This window comes from Gorilla gorilla, chromosome 5 (genome assembly GCF_029281585.2).
Source record: "Gorilla gorilla gorilla isolate KB3781 chromosome 5, NHGRI_mGorGor1-v2.1_pri, whole genome shotgun sequence".
In the NCBI taxonomy this organism is placed as follows: domain Eukaryota; kingdom Metazoa; phylum Chordata; class Mammalia; order Primates; family Hominidae; genus Gorilla; species Gorilla gorilla.
Genome location: NC_073229.2, coordinates 184,690,860 through 184,709,951, shown reverse-complemented (window position 1 = coordinate 184,709,951; position 19,092 = coordinate 184,690,860). Strand labels below are relative to the sequence as shown.

The following is a 19,092-nucleotide window of genomic DNA, read 5'->3' as shown; positions in this document are numbered from 1 at the left end:
ACAGCTTGCACTAGAAAACGTTGTCAAGGAAAGAATTAAAAGATCTAAATAAAGATACACCATGCTTATAGATTGAAAGGCTCAATATCACTTCTCATCAAATTGATCTTTGGATTAAACTCTCACCCAAACACTATTGCTGCAGTCCTTTTTTGGAAAAAATGTGGAGGACTTACATACCTTAATATAAAGACTTATAAAGGTACAAGAATCAAGACATGGTATTGGCCAGGACCCTTGGCTCATGCTTGTAACCCCAACACTTTGGGAGGCTGAGGCAGGAGGATGGCTTTAGCCCAGGTGTTCGAGACCAGCCTCAGCAACAGAGCAAGACCCTCTCTCCACAAACAAAATGAACAATTAGATGGGTGTGATGACTCACACCTGTAGTTCCAGCCACTCAGGACACTGAAGGGAGAGGATCACTTGACCCAGGAGGTCTAGGCATGAGTGAACCTTGATCATGCCACGACATTCTAGCCTGGATGACAGAATGAGACCCTATCTCAAAAAATAAAAAGATATGCGTTATTGGCAAAAAAGTATGCAAAACTAAAAAGGGATGGTCCAGCACCAGACCCACTTACATATGGTCAATTGATTTTCTATATAGATGGCAAAGCAATTAAATGGAGACAAAAATCTTTTACAAAAATCATTCTGAATCATTTGGATATCCATGATAGAAAACAAAAACAGACCTTGACTTTTACTTTTCATCTCAAATTAATTTGAGATATCTCTTCCACCTAAGTGTCAGAGCTAAAACTGAAACTGAAATATGAAAGTTCCAAGAGAAAATATAAAATCTTCACAACCTTGGAGAAGGCAATTTTTTTTGACAGAGGAGTCATTAACACTAACTATAAAAGAAAACAAATTATGATGTGGGCTTTCATAAAATGAAAACTCACGCCCACCAAAAGTCATTTTTAAGAAAATAAATAGGCAAATAACACATGAGAAGAAAAATGCTCTCTTTCTATCTATCTGACAAATGGCTTGTGTCCAGAGTATAGAAACATTTCTCCCACTTGCTAAACAGGGGGCAAACAACTTAATCAAAAAAGGCAACAGAATGAATAGGCATTTCTCGGGGATGGATATACACAAAGCCAATAAGCACTTGAAAAAATGTCCAATATCTCAGCCATGAAAAATAAAGAATTATAACCATCATGAGATGTCACCAAACACCCAGTGGACATGGATATTATTAAGAAGACACCACAGTAACTGATGTCACTGATGTAGAGCAAGGATATGCAACTGTCTCGTATGTTGGTGGAAGTGCAAAATGATAAAACCACTTTGGAAATCAGTCTGATGATTTCTCCAAAAGTTCAATAAAGACACATCTACTCTACAAATCTGCAATTCTATTCCTGAATATTTACCCAACAGAAATGAAAACATAATTCCACAAAGAGATCTACAAGAATATTCATAGCAGCTTTATTTTTTATACCCCAAACTGTAGGCAACTACAATGTCAATCGATAAGAAAATGAATAAATAATTTGTGATCTATTCATACAATGGCATACTATTCAGCAATAAAAGGGAGCACATTAATGATACTCTCAAATAGCATGGATGAAGCTCAAAAATATTACATTAAGGAAAGATGTCAGATAACACAAATGAACATTATATATGAGTCCATTGATATAAGGTTCCAGAAAGGCAAAAATAATTTCTCTTGAAGGAAACCAGTATCATTTGCCTCTGGCCATGGGAAGAAATTAGCAGAGATTGATTTTGCAGTAAAACAAAAGTCGTTTCTATAAAACAAAATCTATAAGACACACTTCAAAATCTATACCGGTAAATGTTCTGTATCATGATCGTAATTTGCGAGTTACACAAGTGTACATGTTCATCAAAATTCATCAAACTACATCTAAGATCTGTGCATTTGACTATACATGAAAGTGTACCTCAGTTGAAAATAGATTAAAAAATCTCCTTCGAATACCACACTTGCTAACACATCCAGTTGCTTGGAGAGCCATCCTCCTGTAGCTGGGAGTCTGGGCTTGAGACTGGGTCACATGTGTAGAGTCTCTACAGAGATAGTTTTGCATTCCCATGGTACATAATACATTTCAAGTTTTCTCAGACAGCCACAGGCCATGAATGTGAGGATTCTGAGAGGTTGAAGCAACATTCCTGGGAGGAACGAAGGGGAGCACATTCTCCAAGATGCCCCCAACCCTGGGGTCCTCACCTGCTGTGCCTCTTATTCAATTTTTTTTCTGACTCCTCCATAGTGGATTGACCTCTTCAGATCCCATAGTCTAGCCAGCCGTCTCCCTTTATGCCTTGGGTCCCACTGTTCCTTCATCTCATCCCCCTTCTGTCAGTCCCGGAGTGGCTGTGGCCAGTAGAGGATGGACTGAGAGCAGGAGAGGAGGTCCTGCCCAGGAACCCATCCTAGAGAAACAGCATCCTGCCTGGGACCTAGTCTTCCAGGTCAGCTTTTATAAGTCTTGTAGACTCAAACCCACTTGACCCACCTGAAATGGTATTGACAGTAATACTATTTTCATGGTTGTTTTTCATTGTAAATGCAGAGCCTTTTAGCTACACAACGAGTACAGAGAGTAAGGGGGCTGGCCTGGGAATATCATCTTGGATGGCATTTCCTCCTTGGAGAAATATATGTTAGTTCCAACTCACATATTAATATACAATCCTATAGAGAGAGATACAGAGAGCTAGAGAGACATAGATGTATTTGTATGTGCATAAAAAATCTATAAGACACACTTCAAAATCTATACCAGTTCCTCCAGAGGTATGTGTTTGGCAGAAAGTAGAAGGAGGGTATTCTGGTCCTTTCTTAAGCACATTTATATATGATCTCAGTTTTTATATGGAGCATTGATAGGGTTTGGCTATGTCCCCACCCAAAATCTCATCTTGACTTGTAATCTCTATAATCCTGATAATCCCCATGTGTCAAGGGCAGGACCAGGTGGAGGTGATTGGATCATGGGGGCAGTTTCTCCTAGGCTGTTCTCATGACAGTGAGAGAGTCTCCTGAGGTCTGATGGTTTTGTAAGTGTCTGGCATTTCCCCTGCTTCCACTTACTCTGTCCTGCCGCCTGTGAAGAAGGTGCCTGCTTTTCCCTTGCCTTCTGCCATGATTGTAAATTTCCAGATTGTAATTGTAAATTGTAAATTGCCACCCCAGCAATGTGGAACTGTGAGTCAATTAAAACATTTTTCTTTGTAAGTTACCCAGTCTGTCTCAGGTATTTCCTCATAGCAATGTGAGAGCGGACTAATACAAGCATATACTACTTTTGATATTTTAAAATAAAAATTAGAATCTATCTTTTAAGGGTATGCAGGGGGTTAGAAATTGAGGACCCAGCCGGGAGCAGTGGCTCACGCCTGTAATCCCAGCATTTTGGGAGGCCGAGGCAAGCGATCACCTGAGGTTGGTAGTTCGAGACCAGGCTGACCAACATGGAGAAACCCCGTCTCTACTGAAAATATAAAATTAGCCAGGCATGGTGGCGCATGCCTGTAATCCCAGCTACTTGGGAGGCTGAGGCAGCAGAATCGCTTGAACCCAGGAGGCGGAGGTTGCAGTGAGCCGAGATCGTGCCATTGCACTCCAGCCTGGACAACCAGAGCAAAACTCTGTCTCAAAAATAAAAATAAAAATAAAAAAAAGAAAAGAAAAGAATAGAAAAGAAATTGAGGACCTTTTGTGTTGTAGTAATTGTATGGTACCCTTAATGGGAATATTTCAAAGTCACTTGTTAAGACTTCGTTAGAACAAAATGTAGAGGGTGCTGGGTGCCCCTGAATGTTCTTCCCCCTCCTGTAACCTGTATTGCTTTGGAATTTCCAGTGGCTTGACAATGAACTACTGCAGGAATCCAGATGCGGATACAGGCCCTTGGTGTTTTACCACGGACCCCAGCGTCAGGTGGGAGTACTGCAACCTGACGCGATGCTCAGACACAGAAGGGACTGTGGTCGCTCCTCCGACTGTCATCCAGGTTCCAAGCCTAGAGGCTCCTTCCGAACAAGGTAAGAAGTCTGTGTCTTACCTTACCTAGCACATACCTCTCTATGTGCTTGGACAACGGGATGAAAAGACATGAAAAACCACACTGATGCAGAAGCCTTTAGTGCTGCACGGGAGCTCGAGTGTTGGTTGAGGGTCTGCCATGACCGAGGAAGTCTCAGTGCTGTCCCTGGGAAAGCCAGAGCTGTGATTTTTGGCACAACTTGCGAGTGTAGTGACTTTAGGACTGGCGCAAAACCTCCAGGGTGCTCAACTTAACCACTCACATTGTTCTAAAATAGGTTATTTCAGTGTCCCAGTCAAATTCCTATTCTAACATGCTGTCAACTGTGTGATTCTTTCCAAGCCAATAAACATTTCCAGTAATTTCTTAAAAGTGTTCATGGCAGTCTTCAGCAGTGGCTTCTGACTAATGTGGCCCCTGATTCTGTCGTCCTAGAGAAACCTGACATGACTGCATTGATTCCATATTGTCCTGGGTCTATGTGGCTGTCCATATCATCTGTTTTTTTGTTTTTGTTTTCGTTTTTTTTTTCTACAGACTCTATGTTTGGGAATGGGAAAGGATACCGGGGCAAGAAGGCAACCACTGTTACTGGGACGCCACGCCAAGAATGGACTGCCCAGGAGCCCCATAGACACAGCAGGTTCACTCCAGGGACAAGTCCACGGGCAGGTCTGGAAAAAAATGTAGGGACATGGATGAAGCTGGAAACCATCATCCTCAGCAAACTGTCACAAGGACAAAAAACCAAACACCGCATGTTCTCACTCAGGTGGGAATTGAACGAAAACACATGGACACAGGAAGGGGAACATCACACACCAGGGCCTGTTGTGGGGTGGGGGGAGGGGGGAGGGATAGCATTAGGAGATATACCTAATGTTAAATGACGAGTTAATGGGTGCAGCACACCAACATGGCACATGTATACATATGTAACAAACCTGCACGTTGTGCACATGGACCCTGAAACTTAAAGTATAATAAAAAAAATGTAAGCCACTTTGATTTGGACTCTTTTTCCCTTTGCTGACACATCTTTTCAAACAGAGGATGGGCAGAGGAAAATACTGGAAAGACTTCAGAAGGCTAAGCGTAATTGGCCTTAGCATGGAAAGTGTAAGCAGCACAGGCCAGCAAAGCCCCACGTGTGTGGGGATTCTCAGGCCTCTTCTCTTTTGTGACATTTCTTTACTGTTTCCATTGTTGGGTGCTGTTTCTCGTTTCTAGTGCTTGTCCTCTAGGCCAGGGGTCCCCACTCCAGTACTGGTACTGGTACTGGTACTGGTCCCGGTCCTGGTCTGTGGCCTGTTAGGAACTGGGCTGCACAGCAGGAGGTGAGCAGCAGGTAAGCGAGCAAAGCTTCATCTGTATTTTCTGCTGCTCCCCATCACTCTCATAGCCACCTGAGCTCCGCCAACTGTCAGATCAGCGGCAGCATTAGATTCTCATAGCACAAACCCTATTGTGAACTGCACATGTGAGGAATCTAGATTGCATGCTCCTTATGAGAATGTAATGCCTGATGATCTGTCACTGTCTCCCATCATCCCAAGATGGGACCATCTAGTTGCAGGAAAATGAGCTCAGGCCTCCCACTGACTTTACATTATGGTGAGTTGCACAATTATTTCAGTATATATTGCAGTGTAATTTTAATAGAAATAAAGTACACTGTAAATGGAATGTTCTTGAATCATCCTGAAACCAATGCCCCCTCACCCTGGGTCCATAGAAAAATTGCCTTGTATGAAACCAGTCTCTGGTGCCAAAAAGGTTGGGGACCATTGCTCTAGGTTCTAGTGGTCAAAGACGTCCTTTATGATGCTTGAGTCAGATTTTTCTAGAAAAGATTGGCATGGGCCATCAAGGGGCAGTGGGACTTCTCCTAGTCTCTTGCATTCTCTGGGATGGTTTACTTTGGGGCCTATGAATAGGGAAGACTGAGATATAGGGAAAACCCAAGTGTCTGTGTTCCCCCCACTCTCACACCCATGTAACATAACACTTCTCACACCAGATGTGGGGGGATTTCTCCTCACACCCCAAGCGAGTCTCCAGCAGATACCAGCTGGGTGTCCTACAATGTAACTCAGTCCTGACACTCTATCTGGAGACAGTGTCAGATCCCACAAGTTAAGGCTCAGTCCCACAAGACCGCCCCACTGCAGATGCCAATCCCAAGTTCCAGGCTGTGACCTGTACCTCCTCCTGACTGGACAAATTCTGTTTTTCTACATGACCCTCCGTGGATTTGATTACTTTCCTGGAGTGGCTCACAGAACTCAGGTGAACACTTTACTTTTATTTACCCATTTATTGTAAAAGATATTACAAAGGATCCTGGTGAACAACTAGACAGAAGAGATGCACAGGGCAAGACACATGGAAAGGAGCTCAGAGCTTCCGTGCCCTCTCTAGTGCACCACCCCCAGGTACCCCAAGGGTTCAGCAACCCAGAAGCTCTCCAAGTGCAGTCTTGTTGGTTTTTTGTGGAGGCTTCATTACAGAGGCACAGTTGATTAAATCATTGGCCATTGGTGATCAGCTCAACTTCAGCCCCTCTTCCCTCCCTGGAGGTTGGAGGGTGGGGCTGACCGGTTCCAACACTCAAATCACATGGTTGGTTCCCTTGGCAACCAGCCCCAGAGGCTATCCAGGAACCCACCAAGAGTTGCTTCATTGCTGCTACCTTCACCCAGGAAACTCCAAGGGATTTAGGAGCTCTGTTAGGAACTGGGGAGCAGATACCAAATATACATTTCTTATTCTATCTCAGTATCACAGGAAGGGAAGGATGACACTGCCTTTGTGTGTCTCGCCCGTGGAGGGTGCACGATGCATGGAAGTAAGTGTTTCTGACTCAACAGCTAACAGGCTTTATCAGGTAGAAGAGCCCCGAGCCCCCAAGGGACAAAGCTCATCAATGATGTTCCACTGTTCTCTGGGGCTCTGGCTCTAAGACCTCCACTGGGTCGGGCTCCTGGAGAAGAGGCCCATTCTCCAAAGACCCTTCAGGGTCACCACCCCTTTGGTCAGGGTGTGGCCTCATAGCTTCTTTTGAACTGGAACACATGACTGATGGCTTTAGAGCATACAAAAAATAAGTTTGCGAAAAGTATCTTAATAATAATAGAAAGGAAGAAGAAACACTCCCTTATGTCTTCTAAGAATAGATGTGAAACATGTGTGCCTTGGAACACCTTCTCCCTCTCTTGCCCCACGTGAGCTGGAGCTTACATGACTGCTTGTTTTCAGTACTGCCGTAACCCTGATGGTGACATCAATGGTCCCTGGTGCTACACGATGAATCCAAGAAAACTTTTTGACTACTGTGATATCCCCCTCTGTGGTAAGTTGCCTTCTGTTTTGGTAAGGAAACTGCTTCCTTCATATGGATTTGCAAAACAAACAAACAAAACAAACAAACAAAAAAGCAGAAAATGGCTTTTGAGCTGAATGCTTCTGGGGAGGAGATGGCTGCCCTCTCCACCAGAGCCTGCCCTTAGTCATGGGCATCTTGAACCTGCCCTACAATTGGCCCCATTTGTTAGGGAAACACCCGCCCCTCCCACCACACACACATAAATAAAATAAATGTAAAATTCCCAAAGAGCACACTTAGAGGTGATCTAATCAGCCCCAGGGTGGTCCCACTGAGCACTTCAGTGTCTAGCATGGGATGCATGAAAAAGAAATTTACAGTCATTCGGATAAAAAGCCTTTCTCTTCCGCAGCTGAGAAGTATGAAAAATATACGAACAGCAGGGCACAGCTAAGCATGTGGTGCACATTGTAAACCTACAGATGGCCATCCTAGGAATTCAGTGAAGGGTAGTGCAGCTCTTTAGCCCCAAATGGCCTTTCTCCTAAGATTATTCCTCATGATTCACATTAGCATCATTGCTTAGAGACTGTTTGTTGGGTTCCCTCTTCATTGCTCCAAGACTCTTGTTCGGAGTATGAGGCTTGGATCAGGGTAAGTGGAGTTGACATTAGATCTTAAACAACTGGGATAACAAATCCATGGGTGTAGGGGTGGGTTGCCCCTACACACCTGTGGGTCTTTCTCGTAAGGTGGAACGAGAGACTTAGGAAAGAAAAAGACACAGAGACAAAGTATAGAGAAAGAAATAAGGGGACCCGGGGGACCAGCGTTCAGCATATGGAGGATCCCGCCAGCCTCTGAGTTCCCTTAGTATTTATTGATCATTCATGGGTGCTTCTTGAAAAGGGGGTTGTGTCAGGGTCACAAGACAATAGTGGGGAGAGGGTCAGCAGACAAACACGTGAACAAAGGTCTTTGCATCATAGACAATGTAAAGGATTAAGTGCTGTGCTTTTAGATATGCATACACATAAACATCTCAATGCTTTACAAAGCAGTATTGCTGCCCGCAGGTCCCACCTCCAGCCCTAAGGCGGTTTTTCCCTATCTCAGTAGATGGAGCATACAATCGGGTTTTATACCGAGACATTCCATTGCCCAGGGACAGGCAGGAGACAGATGCCTTCCTCTTGTCTCAACTGCAAGAGGCATGCCTTCCTCTTATACTAATCCTCCTCAGCACAGACCCTTTACGGGTGTCGGGCTGGGGGACGGTCAGGTCTTTCCCTTCCCACGAGGCCATATTTCAGACTATCACATGGGGAGAAACCTTGGACAATACCTGGCTTTCCTAGGCAGAGGTCCCTGCGGCCTTCCGCAGTTTTTGTGTCCCTGGGTACTTGAGATTAGGGAGTGGTGATGACTCTTAAGGAGCATGCTGCCTTCAAGCATCTGTTTAACAAAGCACATCTTGCACCGCCCTTAATCCATTTAACTCTGAGTTGACACAGCACATGTTTCAGAGAGCAGGGGGTTGGGGGTAAGGTTATAGATTAACAGAATCTCAAGGCAGAGGAATTTTTCTTAGTACATAACAAAATGGAGTCTCCTATGTCTACTTCTTTCTATACAGACACAGCAACAATCTGATCTCTCTTGCTTTTCCCCACAATGGGTATTTCTGAAAAAACAAAAAGCCACTTGGACTTGTCCCCTATTTTACTTTCTGCTGACCAATCAACTTGTCTGTCCTAGTTACAGAAAGCTGTCCTGGATTTTTCATTTGTATAATTTGGTTGCTTGTGGTTGGGTCTGCCATGTGGAAGAACCTTGAGCTGGGGGAAGCAGCTTGGCCTCCAAGTCCACTGAAGACCACCATTCCAAGATTTCCTGGGGAGGCGGTACAGGGAAGTTATGAAGATTATGGGAGCCACACTGCCCAGCTTCGCATTTGGGACACTCCTGGGGAGAGCAAGAGGGAAGAATGAGAGGTTAGGGTGATAGTAAAGATTCTACTTGGCCAATATTATTGTATTGTGGCATTGTGGTCTCTGGATTTAGTGTGAGTTGATAGCTGACCTTTTCCTTGAGTGGGTGTTTTTGTTTGTTCTGCAGAAGCATCTTGGTGGCTCCTCTACCTGAAAGTCCCTCGATGGGGTCAGTTCCAGTTCTCCACTTCTGGCCCCGTCTGGTGCATGCCACTGTCTCTCACTGCCCGGGCTCTCTATCCTTGACAGGCTGCCTTGAAGTTGAGCCCACACTGACTTTCTTGCCTCAGACCCCACTACTGTGCCTGGGACTCATGCACCTTTGACTCCTATGGTAGGAAAGTGCAGTAGCTTCCCAGGTGCATTTCTGCTGTCCTCACCCACATAAAGGTTGTATGAGAATCGAGTTCTTAAAGATTGGAGAAAGAAGGAAGAATGGGAGCGAGATTTTTCCCCATGGACTGTGAGGTCCCCCACCTAACCTTGATGTGAGACAAGTGAGGTTAACCCCAAGCCTTGTGAGAAGGGTTCCCATAAGACACTTGGAAATCCTCAGAACTGTTTCCTACAGAAGGATGTGGTTGGTGGGTTTGGTTTCCTGCAGAAGGATGTGGTTTATTCAGGTTTGACTCATGCTTGAGAAATCTAGAGACTCTGGTGGAGAATGATTTTAATAGCTAGTTCATTTCCACTAAGACATTCAGTGTAAATAATAAGTAAAAATAAATAGAAACATTCAGTTTTATTTTAAATAGTAGGAGCAGGTACCATAATTTCTGTAGTTACTCTTTTAGTACGATGATGCATGTATACTGTGTGTAAGGCATATTAGCAGAAATTGAGTTCAGCACTAGGGAAGATGATTTCATTCCATGCCATGTTTCTTTAAAAAAAAAAAAAAAGACTTATATAGATAGATTCTCAGAACAGCCCATGGCAAATGGAAAGTTATTTGGAAAACTCAGGTTCCAAATTCACTGGAGTGTAGAATCTCTGGTTGGTTGGGGAGGAAATTCCTCTAGCGGTTGTTATTAATAATTATGTGAATATTATTAACTATATTAATGTTTATAATTTTGAAGACCTTGAAGGACTGGAGACAGAGAAGCATTTTTGAACACCCTCTGTAGCCCATGCACTGTTGTAGGCATTGATGGGTGGTATCAAAGATGGGACACTGTCCCTACCTCCAGAGATCTTGCAGGCTGGCTGCAGAGAGAAGGCAGAGAGGAGGTAAAAGAAAAATAAAGGCACATGTGTGTAAGTCACCCCAGTGACAGTCAGTTAGTCATGGGAGGCTCCCCAGAGGAGCTGTCCTGAAGCTGGCTGAGAGAAGGCAACATTTCAACTTAGGACAGTAATCCTTGCTACATACAATCACACACACACACACACACACACACACACACACACACGTGCACACACAGACTCACATGCAAAAGAAACCTTCATGCCTTTCTGTAAACTTTACGTGGGTTAGATGGGGATGGTGATGAGGATGATGATGGGAAGGACGACATCGTGTTCTAAACATATTACATCGAGTCGGAATAACAATGACGAATAACTATTTGTGCCAATCAAGGTCTTCTCAGAAAAGATCTCATTCTAATGCTGAACTATACCAATTTCTTTGATCACTTCTCCAACAAAATAATTAGAAAGCGCTTATATTTCCTTGAAAGGAGAGCATCCTGTGTTGTTTACTACCACTTTTGAAACCTAGAAAAAAATCTAAAAGTTGTTTATAATTGTACTATTTAATTTCACCTTTGAAATGTCAAAAACTCAGTGCTTGGAATTTGTCCTGAATTAATCGACAAAATTACTAACTTGGACTCAAATGCGACTTCTTTCCCACCTTGTGCCACAGCATCCTCTTCATTTGATTGTGGAAAGCCTCAAGTGGAGCCAAAGAAATGTCCCGGAAGCATTGTAGGGGGTTCTGTGGCCCACCCACATTCCTGGCCCTGGCAAGTCAGTCTTACAACAAGGTAAGAACAGGCCCAGAAACCAACTATATTGTCCTTCCACACAAGCCCCACAAAATCCTTCTACATTTACACAGAACCTACACAGCTGAGGCATCAGTACCTGCCTCTATGTTTTCTGAAGGAGGAAAAAATATAGAAAAATAAAAATAATTATATTATTCTAGGTTCTCTACTTTGAAAATGGCCAAAATTGGAATCTTTTTCTTGATCTAAGTAGCTACATCAAAATCTGTAGGCGCAGTGATTTGCACCAAGTTCCGATATTGCTGGAAAATATTGAAGATGCTCTGAGAGTGTCTATGGATATCCATTGTCTCACTGTCAGATGAAAAGAGAGGGAAGTTTTTAGAAATGTGACACTTTGCAGTGAGGGAGGACAAGAGCAAACTTACCTACAGTCTGTCACAGGCACGATTTTTTTTTTTACACTTTTGTGAATCATTGAATTCAATGCCGAGGCTACTCATCCATTCACAAACACAGGAACAAATTATAGGTCATGATCCCCATAAATGAAGAGTAATCAGCCCAATCCCACAGAACCTGGACCTTTTGGGTATCGTTTCAGTGGAACATGCCTTTCATAAGTTCAGTTTTCTTGGGTATCTCTTAGGAAACACGCATAGGAAATAGGCCCATCCGCCTGCATGTTTTGCTTCCTTGGCTCACTTCTACATCAGGGTGCCTGTGCTCAATTACTCTTCTCCCCTAAAGAGACTTCTTTTCACAGGTTTGTGAAATGCCATCGACAAACCTGATCACATTGCATTTCACTCTGCTGTTGATTTGATTTTTCTTTACTTTATTGGTTAGAAACTCCTTGCTCTACAGAGCTTTCACCTTCCACATATTTCAGATTCATTCTTTCCTAAACTGCGTGGTGGTCTATGTCCTCATGGATTTATCAATGTCCTGCCAACATGCACTTTTTACCTGTACTCTTCATTACACTCTGGCTCCGAGTGGCTCACACCAGTATTCTGAGCTATCACCTGCCTACGCAGTCCTAGAAAGCAAGTGATGTTCTGGGATGCTCTGACACTCTAGGAAGGAGAGAAAGGCCTTTCTGGCTCAGCCTAAACAGTAGCTGATCTCTCTCGTGCTCCCCAGTCTCCTCCCCACCATCCCAGCAAATGTGCAAATACAAGGTCTCCGCTCCTCATGGTCCTCAGAGAGCTAGGGTGTTCTGATGGCTTGAAAAAGCAATTTGGAAATTTTGAGTTTTGGAGGTATTCTCTGATAGGCTGATACATTTTGAGTTTAGAGTTCCCACCCCACATCCTCACACCCCTAGAGTGCTCCACCAGGGAACCTGTAGACTGAGGACTTCTGCACCACAGATGTCTGTTGCCCAGAAGCAGAAAGTGTGTCTGCTTCAAAGTTGGTGGCAATGATGATTCTTTGTCAGAATAGGGCATTTCTCATATCCAGTCCTTTATCCCCTTGAACTTACTAAAGTAGAATCAGGTCTAAAAACCAGAGTTCTAATGTTTGAGAGTTCCTGGAACTCTAAGATATATAAATGTTCTTTGACAATGCCATTTTGTTCATGCAAGGTGCTTATTTCCAATCCTCTTTCATTTGATGTCTAGCATTTTACTGGATTCTTACAACCACGGTTTAGTAACATTCACTGAGGACGAAGTGGAGGATCCAGATGGAGCAACTTGCTCTGGGCACACAACACATTGGCAATTTTATACCCTCTTGATGATGTCTCGGCCAGACATTCTGCCCAGTCATCAATGCCCTCTTCAATTAATATGCAAGGACACACTTGGCATGAGATCCCAGTCATGCACAGAATATACATGAGAAGTGCGCCTTTGTCATCCCTACTTTCAAAGGTGAAGGCCACCCTCAGCTTCTTGCATGCAACTGATGCCTTTCAAATGAAACCTTCTGTCTGTGTAGTCCATAGGCAACCACAGGCAAATGTGAGGGTGAAACGCTGTGTTCTACGTTGCTCTGTGTCATTGAAGCAAGGCAGTGCCAGCTCAGAGGGCTCTGGGGCCTCAAGGTAAGGATGCCTAGTTGTAGGTACTGCAGCTCCCAGCTGGGCAGTCAAACATAACTGCTAATACTTCCCTTATAGGCCTGCCATCATCACTGACAGAGTAATCCCAGCCTGTCTGCCATCCCCAAATTACGTGGTCACTGCCTGGATTGAATGTTATGTCACTGGCTGGGGAGAAACCCAAGGTGAGATCAATTCCATTGCCTGTATAACAAATTGTTTTTGACCTACAGTGCATGTTACAAAATGAGCATTTTAGAGATCGTTGTACAAATTCCTATCCATGAACATTGTCCACCCCTCCTGACTTTGCCTGGACACCTGTCTATGTCTCCATAATCAGTCTTCAAGGGATGTGGGCAAGGGGAGGGGGCCATTTCTTTGAGTGTCTCTCTTTTTTTTTTGTTTTCAGAATCTTTTTTTAAATGGTTGTATGTTTCCCTTACACCAAAAGCAAGCAAAAAGCCAGTAGAGGTCGATGAGTCTCTTAATCATAATTTCAGCGTTCATATTGCTTCCCAGGTAAGTGGGGTTTTGACCCAGACCTCAAGTTAAGGGTGTTAGATTGTTTTTCATTTGAAATTCACCAGACTGGGTTTCTAAACATGATGTAAAACAATAACAACAAAAGTTATAGTTAAACTAGTCTTCTTCCCAAATACCCACATGTCTAACGTGTGTGGGAGGGTGTTAGGCAGGGGACCTACATCTGGGGAAGAGGCAGACAGGCCCCGTGGCCCCAAGTCTAGGATGGCATTTGGTATTGGTTGATGGGTGAGAGCAAGATAGGGAACAATTGTGCAGGATGTGGTGTCAGCACCTGTATTACATTTTAAGGATTCCTTCTCTTTGCAGTATGCCCTGACAATTATTATACCCATCAGCCTTACCCCCTTGGCAGTAGGAAAACTAAAACTCTTAATGTCTCAATTCCACTTTCTCAGAGGTGCAGGTGAGGGCGTAGGGAGTCTGGGGCCCTGGAAAAGTGTTCTGACTCTGCCACTAGCCAGATAGACCTGAACTACACACGTTACCTCTTTGTATCACTTGGCTCTAATCCCTGTAAAACCAGCATTTTCAAATGGTGCTTTGCACATCAGCCTTTTGTATAAGCTTTCATTTAATGAAATGTCTTTTGGGTTTTTAAAAAACGTTAAAAACCACTGGCCTAGATAATTTCAAAGCTGGGTTCCCTATTTCTGTCTCTTTCCTATTATATTTAAAACCTCACCTCCTTGACTTCTTGTTCCCTTTTTCTGCACTGCTTAGTCTGGGAGCAGTGTGGCCAAATAAAAGGAAACTTGGCTTGAGGGACACCTATGGGTGTGCCAGGCTGCTCCTGGTGTTTGCATATTTTAAAATTTAAATACTAGAAACCTCTCCGCGTTAGGTATTATTGTTTCCATTTTACCATTGAGGAAGCTGGGGCTCAGAGAAGGTGCAGGGTGGTACAGACAAACCTGAATTGGAACCCTGGCTCCCGCCTATGGGCTGTCGGGACTTAGAAAAGTCGTGAGCTCTTGCTGATTGTTTCCTAGCTGATGTGGGCTGCAGGGCTGTTACAGGGGAAATAATAAGAAAGTGCATCAAGTGCCGAGCACATCCTAAGCACTCCACCATGGCAGCTCCTACTAATAATATGGAATAGAGTTGAATCTAACATGACTCTTTCTTGCAAGTGACAGAAAATCCAACTCAAATTGGATTAAGCAAAACAAGGCAAATTCTTAGTGAGCTGAAAAGTCTTCAGGCTCACATTAGGCCCCAGACCCCAGACCCTCCCAATCATGGAGTAGGCACTATTTGGGGCACAAAGGTGACACTTCCGTGGCTGCAGATGCTGTGGTGGCTCTGGCTCTGCTGAGAAAGAATAAGAAAGGCCACTCTCTCCCTTACATGAACAATAGTCTGTCCACTCTGAGAGACTGAAATTGGGTCATGGTCCTGCCCCTGAGCCCGTCACTGATTGGCTCTGACCTGCATCAGCTGTTCCATGCTGAAGGTGGAGGCAGGACCCCATTCATACTCAGAAGGGAGCAAAAGGTAGATCCCTCACCAAGATTATGGGATGTAGGGTGAAAGGCTGCTGGGCAGCCAGAAAACAAACAGATCCTCTACAATACTTCAACTGATGAAAGCATGAAGCTAAAATCATAAGGATCCAGGTGTGAGTTCTGTCTCTCCCATATTCCATGTGACGTTGGGCAGTTATTTAATCTCTTTTAGCCTCAGCTTTCTCATCTGTACTTACATATAAGGTCATTGTGAGGATTAGATTATTAATCATCACCATCATCACCGTCCACCACTTATCATCATCCTCCCCATCAACATCATCGCCACCACCGTCATCATCATTACTACCATTACCATCACCATCACCACCATTCCACCACCATCACCATCATCACCATCACCACTGCCATCATCAATACCACTACCACCGCCATCACCATCACCACCATTCCACCACCATCACCATTATCATCACTCTCAACATCATCACCACCATCACAACCGCCATCATCACTACCACTACCACCGCCATCACCATCACCACCATTCCATCACCATCACCATTATCATCACTCTCAACATCATCACCATCACCACCGCCATCATCACCACCATCATCATCATTACTACCACTACCACCACCATCACCATCACCACCATTCCACCACCATCACCATTATCATCACTCTCAACATCACCATCATCACCATCACCACCACCATCATCACTGCCATCATCATTACTACCACTACTACCACCATCACCATCACCACCATTCCACCACCATCACCATTATCATCACTCTCAACATCATCACCACCATCACCATCACCACCGCCATCATCACCACCATCATCATCATTACTACCACTACCACCGCCATCACCATCACCACCATTCCACCACCATCACCATTATCATCACTCTCAACATCACCACCACCATGACCATCGCCACCACCATCATCATTACTACCACTACCACTACTACCACCATCACCAATATCATCACTTTCAACATCATCACCATCACCATCACCACCACCATCATCATCATTACTACCACTACCACTACTACCACCATCACCATCACCACCATTCCACCACCATCACTATTACATCACCCTCAACATCATCACCATCATCACCACCATCATTACTACCACTACTACCACCATCACCATCACCATCACCACCATTCCACCACCGTCACTATTACATCACCCTCAACATCATCACCGTCATCACCACCACCATCATCAGTACTACCACTACTACCACCATCACCATCACCATCACCACCATTCCACCACCATTGCCATTATCATTACCACCACCATCATCACCATCACCACCACCATCACCATTATCATTACCACTACAACCATCACCACCACCATCATCACTATTATCACTACTACCACCATCACTATCACCACTATCATCATAAATAAACATCACATAACCGGCGTGTACCTGGGCCTTGACCCCAGAGCCCACTCGCTGTGTCCTCTCTCCCACCCCCATCCACACATTTCTAACCATCATCCTGCACTGGCTCCCTGTCTCTTCTGGTCTCACCCACATGTGCACTGAGAAAAGGATTTTCAGAACACCAACTAGACCAGGAAGAGTCACAAAACATAACTCAGATCTGTTTATCAATTTTCTATATGTTGATGAAATCAGATCAATGGGTGTTCTCAGCTTCTCAGAGGGAGGTCGAAATTCTCCCCCTCTCCCCTTCATGTTTCCAGACCTTCCTTGACTTGGATATTCCAAATGCAGAGTAGGTGTTGAGGCCAAGGGGCTCTTCCGTGTCAGCCCCATCCACAATCACTGGGCTAATCTTGTGGCCCTCTCCCCAGGACCCAATCAGGGAGGGCTTCAATCCTCAAGGTCACCCGTGGCCCCCCTGCCCTCAGAGGTGCCATCTCTACATTGGCCACTGGATGGCAGCACGTACTCACAGACCGCGTCAATTTCCTGGCAACTAGTGGTGGGTTTACCTCCTTATCAGGATGTTTGCCTTGCTCTGAGAGCAGATCTGAGAGCAGTGATATCTAACTTAATTTTCAGCAAAGTATGTTGAAAAGGGTGCTCCCTCACCCATCTACACAGTCCACGTCATGCACCCCCTGCCCGATGCTTGGTAGTCAGGAGGAGCTTCCTCCATTCAGCTCCTTCCCAGCTAGGGCTGAGCTGGGCTCTGGAGCCAGGCTCTGGGAAGAGCCTCTTCTGCGCTGCTCATGTAAACTCCAGATTCAGTGTCAGTTTTCTGAACCTGAGACAATGATCTAAGTGCAGTCCAATACTTTGGGGAAAGAAAGAGAGAGTGCCTCAGCTTTTGCCTGTGTCATGCTCGCAAAGCAAAATATTTTGAGAAATTCTAATCAAAGCTGGGCTTGCAAAATTGGAAAACGATTATTTGTGAGAGCACTGAGACATCCTTGGCATGTCCATCTGGAAAAACAGCATTCCCTCTGGCAGTTTAGCAGATGTTCTGTTTCAATTTGGCAAAGGAAATAAAGCAGTTTTTCACAAAAGAAAAACTACAACTAGGAGAATTGTCCCTAGTTGTATTTCTTCTCCCTAATTGTCAAGGAAGTGTAAATCAGAAAATGAATCAGGACAATTTCCACCTACTATGTTAGCTAATCTTTTAAAAATTGAATACTCACAAGGGTGAGGCGAATTGTTTCCAGTAACATTTTATACTGTCACGCACTTTTAGAAAATAATTTGGGAGTGTTACTGCGAGATAGAAATATGTCAATATAATTATGGGAACTTAGACTTCAGAAAAGAAATGAGAATGAACTTTATGAACAAACATGTGGAAGATTGGAAGCAAGAGTGGGGCCAATGTGCACGGGGAGGAAGCATTTGGGCAGTGACTCCGCAGACCCAGGCTCAAGCCGAACTACACAACCTCCTTACACCTCAGTTTCCTCAGCTGTAGAACAGGAATGATAAAAGTGCCTGTTTCATAGGATGGTTGTGAGGATGAAGTGAGATACACCACATTAAGAGCTTGTGCCTGGAAAGGTTAATTCTTAGTAAATGATGACTATTCTTTTTATTGCAATAAAATATACACAACGTAAGAGTTAGGATTTTAATTATTTTGCAGGGTACCACTGAATGGCATTCAGTACATTCACAATGGTGTGCAACCATCACCATATTTTCAGAACATTTTCCTCATCTCAAAAGGAAACCTCATGCCAATTAAGCAGTTACTCCCCATTAAAATATTAGTTATGAAGATGATTGTAGCATTATTTTAAAAACTCATGATATATATTGATTGAAAAAATCAGTATATAAAATTGTGCATTATGATGTAAGTAGTAAAGAAGCATATAAAAAATCTGAAAAAGTATATAAAAAGAATAGCAATTGCATTTCTCAGACTCTCTTTACATTGTAAAAATCATTTTCGTACTTTCAAAAGAAAAGCAAAAAGTACACAAACAACAACGAACGTAAAACACCATGACAAAGCCCAGATTGTTAAACCCAGATCTCAGGAACACAGAATCATATATGATGTTTACACTCTCCAAGGTCAGAGAGTCCAGCGGCATTGGGAGCTGCCTTGTATTCTGCAGCCTCACGGACAGACAGGAGGTCCAGTGCCACTGCTCTGTTCTTCTGGTTTTCCTCCTATACATGTTTTGGGTTCAGCAACCATT

General features: G+C 44.0%; 1 protein-coding gene across 1 annotated transcript in view; it reads left to right on the top strand.

The window, feature by feature from the left end:
• LPA (lipoprotein(a)) overlaps positions 1 to 5,048 on the top strand; it is a 277,581-nt gene extending 272,533 nt beyond the window's left edge. The window contains 2 exon segments of the mRNA XM_063707988.1: positions 3,869 to 4,050; positions 4,590 to 5,048. Of these exon segments, the coding sequence (XP_063564058.1) occupies positions 3,869 to 4,050; positions 4,590 to 4,942 (535 nt within the window). The 3' untranslated portion in view covers positions 4,943 to 5,048.
• Positions 5,049 to 19,092: the final 14,044 nt, after the last annotated feature.